The 12,089-nt window shown below is 36.6% G+C and overlaps 1 protein-coding gene across 1 annotated transcript in view; it reads right to left on the reverse strand.

Moving 5' to 3' along the window:
* Positions 1-12,089, reverse strand: part of DPYD (dihydropyrimidine dehydrogenase) — a 960,132-nt gene that overhangs the window by 172,201 nt on the left and 775,842 nt on the right. Inside the window, exon 19 of the mRNA XM_056139087.1 lies at positions 11,513-11,655. Within this exon, the coding sequence (XP_055995062.1) occupies positions 11,513-11,655 (143 nt within the window). The remainder of the gene's footprint in view (positions 1-11,512; positions 11,656-12,089) is intronic.

A 12,089-nucleotide genomic window follows, 5' to 3' on the forward strand; every position in this document is an offset into this window, starting at 1 on the left:
AGAATATATTAAAACTAGAATTTTTTATGCTGGAGTATAAAAAGGCAAATCATTTTAAGATCATGATCACTATCATATTCTATGACAAAAAGTTAAACTAGCAGATAAACATATCTCTGAATACATACGTAACAGAACAGATAACAAAATATCTGAACTGAATTAAGAAAAAATTGGCTAATGAAGTTTATATAAGTTTAGAAACTTTATATATTTGTGTTGACAAACATTTTAGCTAACTTACAGTTACTTTCTAACATAAAAAGACATCATAAAACAGACCCATTAGTTTTTTCTTGTTCTAAAATTATCTAATCAAAGAGATTAGATTTAATTTCCTTTAAATTTAGGTGTTAATCTTTCAAGTAGAGTGTGTAATAACTTGAAAGCCTGACAGATTTCCATTTAATCCTCTATTTGCTTATAAACAACATTATTCCACTGAAATTAAGACATTTCTCAAAAATTGAAACCTTTTCCATTAAAGTAACCTTCCATTAAAGTAATTTAAAATAATAAAATAATTGATGTAGTAATTGAAATTTCATTGAATGGATACTAAGAGCACATGTTTTATTATACGTTTTGCTAAGAATATGGAAGTACTATGTTTTTAAGTACCCATTTTCAAATCTTTCTTAAAATTATATATGAAACACTCAATAAAGCTAGAAAAGAAGGAATGCATCATAGGAAAAAATATGCCTTTGTGAGATTCTGTAACTATCTATATAAAATAGTTCTAATTCCATTTAAAACAACTTTGTATGGGGCCAGAGAGATAATAAAGTGGATGAAGTGCTTCTCTTGCATGCAGCCAACGTGGGTTCAATCCCCAGCACCATAATGGATCCCCCAAGCCCTACCAAGAGTGATCAGAGTGTAGAACCAAAAGTCTTGCTGGGTGAGATCCTAAAGCCTAGATTATACAAAAATTAACTGTATAATGTTGGTTATTCTTTATTTATATATTACAGTCATATTTTGTGACTTTAAGTAAAAAAATTAATTATTGTTCTACCTACCTAATAAGATATTAGAAAATTTTAAGATATTGTCTAAAGAATCAATTCAGTACTCATGTGCTTTATGAGCAGGGGAGACTATTAGCAAGAAAACTGCACTTGAATGGAGACCAGAGCATTATGTTGACTCAATAATTTCTTTTTCTCTGTTTAGCAGCATGATACATCTCCTAGTCATATTTAAAAAAGTCCACTTATATTGACTATCCCCATTGGAGCAACTTTAATTCTTGTCAATCAGTTTGGTTATCAAAGTTGAATGAGTAATCATTCTGTGAATCTTCATAGCAAATGTCTGCTAGTTGGCTGTATTTCAGGATATTCTGTTAAGTTCAGTGACAAGCTCATATAAAAGAATTGAATTAAACAAAACACAGTTTCAATTTCAATGAATTCACAGGTTATTATTCTACACATGCAAACTGATGGCTTCCTGTAATTTCCAATATTCTTAATCATAGATTGTGTTTGGGGTTTGCTGGTTTTGGTTTTTGGCATAAACCAGGTGGTACCTGGGAGTTGCTTCTGCTGGTATTCTGTGCTCAGTGAAACATGCACTCAGTACTTTAAGCTCTCTGACACTAAATCAAAATTTTGAAGAGGTTGAATTGCAATGGGAAGATCATTAAATAAAACTACAAAAGCTTAAAGCTATTATATATTCTCTACTTACATATAACAGAGAAGGAAGAACATTTTGTCATGAAATTTACCACTAAAAGCCATTGACACAGTCTGGGATTTGGTTGCAATCATTAAATATTTTGTATTGCTTTAAGAGAAATTAGATACTCCTTTTTAATTGAATCACCGTGAGATAGATGATTACAAAATTGTTCATGATTGTGTTTCAGTCTTACAATTTTCTAACACCCATTCCTTCTCCAGTGTAATTTTCCAGCACCAGTGTCCCCAGTTTCCCTCCTACCACTTAAAGCCAACCCCAACCCCAATTTCCCTCTATGGAGGGCACCTCTCTTCTCTCTCTCTCTCTCTCTCTCTCTGTCTGTCTCTATCTCTCTCACGCTCTCTCTTTCTCTCTCTCTCATCTCTTTCTTTCTCATTTTAAGCATTTTGTAATACAGATGCATAAAGGTTATCATCTATATCCCTTTACCTGCTTTCAACAGTCAGTTCTTATCTAGAGTGATCGTTTCCAACTAATATTGTCATAATGGATCCTCCTCTATCTTAACTACCCTCCAACTACTACGCTATTGAGCAACTTTTGATCAGTCCTTCCATTAGCACAGACTTGAGACTCTTTTTATTAGGATAAGGAGCCACAGGCTCACTAGTAAGGCTATATTTGGTATCAGCAACTAAAACTTTGTAACTATTTCAATTTATTGATATTCTCCAAACTGTTTTCAAGGAAATTTTATTTGCATATAGATGTATATAGTATGTATGTCTGTATGTATTTAATTCTTCATGAACAACCATCTGCAGACTTCTTCGGAGCATCTTCCCGATCTAAATATTTAAGATCTCAGGGGTCTATTAAGAGTGTGAGAATAGTTTTTTTTAAAGGTATTACTGTAAGCCTTTGTATCCTTTAAGTGGCAGTATTAAAAATTACTGAATTTTAGAGTAGAAAATTTATAATAATTTTAATCTATCCATCTTATGTTTCATCAAAGATCACATCTGGTAGTATTTGAGGACTCAGAGCCACTCCCTGTGGTGCTGTGACTGGAGTTGTCCCTGCCTGGGAATCATCAGGGCTATACCCATGGCTATTGCTGGATTAGATTCTTGGGCCTTGGACATATGGGTCAGATGTTCTATTGCTTTGAGTTATACTTTGCTTTTACATAATTTCATAAAAAGCTTCTATTGTATAACATAAAGGGGGAAAAAGCATATTTCAAAGACTCCAGCATAAATTAGAAGTCACTTGAGTTGACTGACAAAGTTGTAAGAGCAGCTACCCAAGAATATGGACAAATAATTAGCTTTGAACCAAATTAAGTGGCCATTGTGTTATATCTGGTTCTGGCACAATAGTTATTTTTACTCTACAGCTGCACTAGGAAATGATTTAGTAATATCCAAACTACTATCTAGCTAATTTCTTGGTTTTTATATTCAACATTTACTTTAGCATTTTAAGATGTTGGATGTTTTATCACTGAAATGTTAACATCCTTGTCAAAGCAAGTTATAGTATAATAAAAATAAACAATGCCACCACAAAATGGTACATTACTAGAAATGGTAAAAAGACTTAAAAAAGTAAAACATTACTTATTGCAATGCACAAAACCAGAAAATGAATTTCCATTTATAAACTTCAAGGTGGTATACAACATTTCATGCATTTTATACTTCATTTAAATTCTTCATTAGCAAACATTTAAGAGAGGCTACAGCATTTTCCTTCATTAAAAATTCCCCTGGTTTGGGGCTGGAGTGATAGCACAGCGGGTAGGGCGTTTGCCTTGCATGCAGCCAACATGGCTGACACAGGTTCGATTCCCAGCATCCCATATGGTACCCCGAGCACCGCCAGGAGTGATTCTGAGTGCATGAGCCAGGAGCAATCCTTGAGCATCACTGGGTGCGACCCAAAAAGAAAAAAAAAATTCCCCTGGTTCATCACCTTCAATTTATACAAATGATGCATTTTCAATTCAAGCTACTTATTTTACAGCATTAATCATCTATATCACATACCATGTAACAAACTTTATATTTTATATGCACTACGTATCTTTCCCCTCACTAGAACGTAAGCCCTATGAGGTAATAGACCTTTGTCTATCCTATTCACAGACTTATTTTAACAATGTTGAGCATAGAGTGGGCTCTCAATAATATTTGTTGAACGAATAAAGGAATAAAAGTGAACAAGTATGTAGGGCTGCATACTGAGTGAAAGAAAGGGATGTTTCATTTCATTTATCTTATAAAAAATCAGTTTTCTGGGCTTCAGAAATAATAAGGAATTTGCCCTGTAAGCAGTTGACCAGCTCTAGATTCCTGGTATCCCATATGGTCCCTGTTGTACTGCTAGGAGTAATTTCTGAGTACAGAGTGAGGAGTAACCCCTGGGCATTGACAGGTGTGGCCCAAATAACAATAATTACAGAAAAATTAGTTTTTCATTTTTTATAAGTCCTATGGCTAAATTTCCAAGTATAAAAAAGGTCATAAATTCATTTACAGTTGAGTTTGAAATACTTTGTATTTTGCAGTAGTAAATTCACGTACCTACATAGTCTATTTGTATATCAAGAAATTGAAATAAGAACATGCTATTTCTATACTAATTCCTGTTTGTGCACTTCAGTACACTAACATCATCACTGTGACATTTAAATATAGTTCAATTCTCTTATCATCTCTTGCAAAAACACATCATTTGGTACATTCTTGATTTCTGAGTGAAAATATAAGAGTAGATTTCATATTACTATACTTGATGATATGAATGAGCTCTTCAAGGAAAACAAAAGAACCAGAAAAGAGGATTGGGACTGGGTTGGGTAGAAGAGCGAGAGAACAAATGATATCAGAGAAATTGGAAGGCTATGATGATTTAGAGCAGTGTTTCTCAAATTTTTCCTGACTGTGACACCCTAGTAACTGCCATAGACTCCACTTATGCAATTTTCACTGTGGCCTCCTTGGAAAATCTTGTGGTTGGTAGGAGGCCACATGGTCCATAGATGAGAAATGCTGGTTTAAGAGCATTAAAGTGGTGGGGAAAGATTTGAACTAAATCCTATAGAGAATGTGATAGAATGCTTAAAGACATATATAAAAATGGATGTTGACTAGCACCCAAGACCCAGGTGACATTAAACACTGTGAATTTGGTCTAAGTCCAATTGGAAAGTCACTGAATTTATCCAATAATAACCAACATCCCATAAGAACAAAAAATAGAAGGTTATATTAAACCAGGATTAGGGAATAAAACAGGGTGATATTCAATTATAATGGAACAGAGATGGAGATAGTTTATCTTCTCTATCCCATTCAATGTCAAGCCAAATTTCTAAATTCAACATTTTTCCCACTCATGAATATCATAAGTGTACCTTAATAATAACTCTAATTCACAATGTAGTTCAAATTTATTTAAAACTATTTTCTGCAATCAAGCTAATGATAGAAATGATACATAATCTGTAATTTTCTTCTAGTAAAAGTCAGTATATACAACTTGGCAGTTTGTAACAAAATCATTTGGAAGCCAATATTTTGCATCGTTCGAAAGTATCTGAACTGTTCCAAGCTAGAAATGAAGGGATGATTGTTTGGCAATTACTTTCTATACTATATTAATGCTTTTTCATCCCCCTCTCACAATCTGGGAGAAAAAAATAAAGCTCAGCTCAAATGCATTCATTTAACAAATGTATTCAATAAATATTTAGTGTGTTCATTGATTCATTAGGGATCAGTGTTTTGTGATGGGGCATGGAATTAAAAGATAAATTGAGTCACACAGAGATTGTCTTTGGAAATCTATGTTTACAGATTATTAACTAGTGAGTCATCTCATGTAGAACTTTTAGCTGAAAGACTCTATGTGGAATGGGTCCAAGAGTCATGAGGGAGGCAGATTTAAGGAGCAATTCTTGGGGAGAGAGTAGTCAGAGTATAATTTTCTTCAAGGGAAAAAATCACACAGCTCACAAAACAGAGATAAAGAAGGCTCTGCTCCACTGGCATGTGTTCCAGATGCAGTACTGGTTGCCACCCATGAACAAATTACAATAAACTTAATTTTCTACATGTAGTGAGAGTGAACCTTGCTTCTAGAGTAAAATGAGTCTAGGGAGATAGTACAATTTGAAAGATAACTTACTGCATATTTTTATGAGGACACAAAATATCCTACATATATTTTCATAGTACAGGTCATACCTTGAGTATCTAGCTCTGCTTGGATTATAGCATATTGACTAAGTGTACTCTATTTTGACATTTGTTCTCTCCTTTGAATCCCTTTTCTAAAGCAGGGCTTAAACTTTTCCTACTCAAAATCCTTTTCAATCAATAGATAACACAGGTGAATTTTGTCAAACAAATAAGATTCATTATGCATCTGATTTTTGAACTGTTTTAGTGATTAAGCCTTCTAAGTATTTTACCTTTGCCAATTTCTTGCAGGAACTATAATAATGATAATAGGCTGGAGCGATATCACAGTGGGTAGATCGTTTGCCTTGCACACGGCCAACCCGGGTTCGAGTCCTCTGTCCCTCTCGGAGAGCCTGACACGCTACTGAGAGTATCCCGCCTACACAGCAGAGCCTGGCAAGCTCCCCATGGCATATTCAATATGCCAAAAACAGTAACAACAAGTCTCACGATGGAGACCTTACTGATGCCCGCTCAAGCAAATTGATGAACAATGGGAGGACAGTGCTACAGTGCTACCCATAATAATACCATACCAGAAAGGTATGGTGCCGCCAGCAGGTCAACCTGTACCTGTACCTGTGGGGCTAGTGCATCAGCAGTCGAAGGTGCTTTCAGACTTCCAGATACTCCCAAATTGCTGTTATGCCTTTGGCCAGACCCCAACAACTTGGGGCCAAGTTTACAAAGAAATTAAACAGCCAAAACTTAGGTATGTGGGAGTCACACCCACAAACCATCTCCAGCTCAGATATATAAGCTCAAAGCCTCCGCCCCTCTCAGAGAGCCTGGCAAGCTACCAAGGATATCCCATTGGTATGTCAGAGCCAGACAAGCTACCTGTGACTTATCTGATATGCCAAAAACAGTAACAACAACATGCTCTTCCTGTTCCTTGAGTGAGCAGATGCCATTGGGCTACACTAGCACGTGACAGGGGTGAATGGAGACGTTACTGACACCCGCTCGAGCAAATCGATAAACAAAGGGATGAAACTGACACAGTAATACCCATAATAAAGATGATAGGCTGTAAGAAGTAGCTGTGACATGAGCTATTTAGTTTTTACGTAAGTAGGCAAGTCCTGCTTAACACCCAAATTCTTACATTATAGGCACTGGGAAGGAGAGTCTGTATGATCACTTGCAGAAATACTGGTTTCGTGGTGATTCTGGCTGTAGCTCTGCTACTATCACATGAGTCTGACTATGCTAATTTCATTATCCAAGTCCCGAATGATGTCAGAGAAGCATAAGGCATTTCAGTCTACCCAACAATAGCTGGAAACAGCAAACCAGGTTTGACAATTGACAATTTTCACTCTACTTTGTAGCTCACTCAAGATCACATGTACAGAAATGTGTAAGAGTCTTTTCTGGAAACCATTTATAATATGAAAGTGTCTGCATTTTTTTTTGTTTTCATAAAAATAAATTCAGGGGACATGTAAACTTGGCCACTCAGAATTCTCCTGAAGACAATACATCGTTTTCTTTTATCCTGCCTGATATCCTGAGTATGCCCTTGAATCATTCCTTTTCTTCTTTAGAAACTCAGCTTATTTAAAAATAAAAAGAAACTGTTTGAAGATATGTAACCAGTGGTGACACTGAGTGGAGTGAATACTTGGCACTAAATTTAGGGCCTCACAAATCAAGGTTTTACGCTTAAACTATAATCCCAACCCACAGCCATGTCCCTCCCCTCCCCTCCCACGCTTCCCCTCCCCTCTCTTCCCTTCACCTCCCATCCCTTCCTTTTCATAGTACAGGTAATACCTCATTAAAATCAGTTGGAAACTAATATTTTGCATGGTTAGAAAGTATCTGAGCTGTTCTTAGTCACAGGGTCCCTTCCTGTCTCTTCCCTTCTTTCCTTTTCTTCTTGTTATCATCATCTAGCAATATGCTATTTTAATATCTTCACCTAAAAATGCTGTGATTTCTCCTTCACTCTTGAAAGACTAGGGACTCAAGGTTGACAGTACTTTTCTTTCAACAATTGAAAAATGTTGCTGTGCTTTCTAGACTTTAGCATTTCTGGTAAAAATAAAAACAAACAAACAAAAACAACAACAAAAAACCCCTTAACTGTTATTAGAATGACTCTTTCCTTTAAGTGAGATGTTATTTCTTTCTTGTACTCAAGGTTCACCCCCATTTTGGAAGGGTTGGAATTTTTTTTAAAGAATTTTAACTATAATGGGAGTTTTTATATAGGTATCAGTAGATTTATCCAAAGATAAATCTACTGATACCTATATAAAGGTATCAGCTACCTTTGGAGCTTACACAATGGTATTTTTTTTTATTTCTAATTTTTTGAGAGAGTAGGATAGGTGAAGGTTGGGCAGGCCCTGTAGTGCTCAGGGGCTATTCCTGGCATTGTGCAAAGGATAACCCCTGGTGGTGTTATGAAGTTTCAAGAATTGAACTGGGTTCAGCTGAATAAATAAATCCATGTCAAATGACTTGACTCTGTGGTCTCAATATCACTGAATTTTGTAAATTGTAAATTTTGTAAATTATAAATTATAAAATTTAAATTATAATTTTGTTTATAAGGAACATATTTAAATGTTAAGTATATTTATAATATTCAGACATTATTTTTGTTTTCTTCTCCAATTTCCCCTCTGGCCTTTATGGTTATTAGATTTTCAGTTATAAAGAGGCCTCGAGGTTCTATTCATTTTATTTTGTCTTTTTCCAATCATCCATTCAGATTGGTTAATTTCTAGTGCTCTACCTTCCAGTTCACTGATTTTATTTTCTATTCTCTCTTTTTTTCTTTTGAAACAGTCAGCTGAGTTTTGCATTAAGTAATTATAATTTCTTCCTGAAATTTTTTGTTTTAGTTTCTGGATCTGGGGGACTGTGGTTTCCCATGAAAACAATCACAGATACTAAAGAATGGATTGAGTAAAAGGTAGACTGGCTTTGTCATTTCTGGAGTGTAATAAAAATCCTTACTTACCCCTGGACTTGACACTACCTCATGTGTAGAAGAAGCTACAGCAAATTACTGAGTGAGTTGGAAATCCCACTTCTAAAATCAGCCAACTGGGGCCAAAGCGATAGCCCGGCAGATAGGGTGTTTACCTTCCATGTGGCCAACCTGGTTTTGATTCCCAGCATCCCATAGGGTCCCCCAAGCAGGGCCAGGAGTAATTCCTGAGTACAAAGCCAGTAGTCAACCCTGTGCATCGCCGGGTGTGACCCAAATAGCATAAATAAATAAAGTTCTTGGGAATACTTTAAAAAACAAATAATAAATAATAAATAAATAAATAAATAAATAAAATCAGCCAACTCTTTCTCAGAGGAAAGGTTAAGTGGCCTTCCTACAGCCCTTGAGGGTGGAAGAAGTCTAAGATATTTAAGTCCTTTCCTTGTGTATGAGTGCAGGTACACGCTTTTTATAATCAGCAAATAACAAACACCCAAAGACAATGGAAACAGAGATGGAAACTGTATTTAGTAGGAAACATACAGCCTGAGAGGGTTGTGGGATAGGACAGGGAGGGAGCAATGTCTGTGGTGGAGGGAAACGCTCAACCTGCGGAAGGAGGTGGTGCTGAAAAGTGGTAAAGTTTTACGTATGAAACTCTTTCAGCAACAGCACCATAAATCACAGTGTAGAAACTTATATATTAAAAAAGTGCTCCTTGTAGAAGCAGATTGGTGGGTGAGAGGCAGATGGGGAGGAGGAAAATTGGTAGAGGAAAGTGGGCAATGGAGAAGGGATTGGTGTTGAAAGGATGTATGTCTGAAACCCAACCATGAATAATCTTGCAATCTCACAGTGCCTAAGTTAAAAAAAAAAAAGGAGAATGTTTGTTTATTTATTTACCACACCCTGAGGAGCTCATGGTTACAACTTGCTTCATGCTCAGAGATCACATGTGGTGGGACTCGGAACTTTATTGAATTCTGGGGATCAAATCCTGGCTGGCTGCACGTAAGACAAGCACCAGGCCTGCTGTAGTACTCTCTGACTCTGGGACAGAGGTATTTCAGTCTCTGGTGTTTAGCGACATTATGGCATTTAGAGTCTAAACACTTTCTGTCTTGCTAGGCTGCCCTTTCCCTGTTTTTGTTTTGGCAAGAAAAAGTAGGTTTGGGAACTCATACCCATTCCTTTTTTTTTTTTATTTTAGGAGGTTATCTCGCAGGGTTCTGGGAACTATAGGAGGTGCTGGGGATAGGGAATGCAGATTGGCAGTGTACAATGCAAGCGCCCTAGCCACTGTACTAACTCTCCAGTCCCTCTGATGCTAAATAATGTTACTTTTTAAAAAAGCACATAATTATCAAAAATTAAGTATTATAAATTTTGTTGTTCTGGGCCTACAATCAGCTGTGCTCAGGGCTTCAGCCTGGCTGTGTAAGTGGTACCAGGGATCAAACTGGGGTCAACTGCATACAAGGTTAAGCTTCTTGGTCCCTGTATTCTCTCTCTCTCTCTCTCTCTCTCTCTCTCTCTCTCTCTCTCTCTCTCTCCCTCAAAATTAATTTATTTATTCTTTGCTTTGTTTTTGGGTGTGAAACCCAATAATACTCAGGTGTTACTCTTGGCTCTACACTTGGGAATTACTCCTCATTGGCTTGGGAAACCACGGGGATGGAATTTAGGTTGGCCATGTGCAAGGTAAGTGCCCTACCTACAATACTATCACTCTGGCCCCAAGAGTAATTTAAGTTTTTTATAGGGTTCACAATTTGCAACATTTAGGTCGGGGGGTCATATGGTGCCAGAGATAAGGGATTTGCATGTGCTCTAATGCTTGAGCAACTGCCTGGCATGCAAATTAAGTTATCTTTATGTAGGGATGCAATTAAGAGTACAATGCACTACCTCTTACAATACCTCTTTACAGAAGACAATGGAAAACTTTCCCTCAACTTTGTACCATGCTCGAGCGGGCCCAGTAACGTCTCCATTGGAGACTTTGTTGTTACTGTGTTTGGCATATCGAATACGTCACGGGGAGCTTGCCAGGCTCTGCCGTGCGGGCGAGATACTCTCGGCAGCTTGCCAGGCTCTCTGAGAGAGGCGGAGGAATCGAACTCGGGTCGGCCATGTTGGCTGCATGCAAGGCAAACGCCCTACTGCTGTGCTATCGCTCTAGCCCTTGTACCATAAGAAGCTGAATAATCAATTAATTTTCATATTTTAAAACCTATGAAATAATAATTTCCTGACTTTGATTACTTGTTACTTAAGTTAGTTTTCTAATGCTTCTAGTACTTTATGACTGGGTATACTGCTCTTATCATTGACTTCATTATATTTTTTCCTCAGATGTCATCATGTTTGTGGTTTTCATCTAGGAGAGCAGTTCTCATTTTAGTATCTGATCTCATTTATGTTAGAAACAGATAAATGAACATTTTTCAAAAAGAGTTTATAAGCCCTCAGGAGTACAGGAAATGAACCTTGGGTTTGATCTTGTCTCATAGCAAGAACTTAATGAGTGCTGCCATTTTGATCTCACACTGCCTCTTTTTTAAGAGACCCTATAAAAATATATTTGTTAAAATATTTAACACACACTGCATTTTTTAGAGGGAACATTTTGAAGGGACAGACAAAAATCAAGACCTACCTGAAGAACCGAAGCTCCACTGTGAAGAAATTGAAGACCACTTTCAGCTGAGTCAATTCCACCAGTGGCCAAGATGGGAAATCCAGGCAAAGCACGAGCAATCGCTGTCACAGCTCTCAAAGCAATGGGTCTAATGGCTGTGCCTTTAGAAAATAAAAATGATCAATGGTCAGCACACTGGCCACCTAAGTAAGCACTGTGCCTTATGACTACCACTATGTGAGGGCTGTGGCACACTACACAAAAATTTGTTCCATTTTTAATTCTATTTAAGACACATTCATATGTGATATACAAACTATATTATGTTTCAAAGTATGTTCATTTTTAAATGAATGTATATTTATTTTAAGTACTGTGATACTATTATTGCATGCAGGCTTGTTATGCAAGTGAGTATAGCAACTTTAGCAGTCTAGAATAAAATCATGCATATTATAACTTGATATATGGTAAAATGTAAAACATCATATGAAACATTTAAGCATCTGTTTTAAGAAGAATAAGGAATAGCAGATTTCGAAAAAGAAAACAATCGTATACAGTGCATAAATAGACATACAGCTCTGTTGTGTTT

The sequence above is a fragment of the Sorex fumeus genome, unplaced genomic scaffold, assembly GCF_029834395.1.
Source record: "Sorex fumeus unplaced genomic scaffold, SorFum_2.1 ptg000131l, whole genome shotgun sequence".
Classification (NCBI taxonomy): domain Eukaryota; kingdom Metazoa; phylum Chordata; class Mammalia; order Eulipotyphla; family Soricidae; genus Sorex; species Sorex fumeus.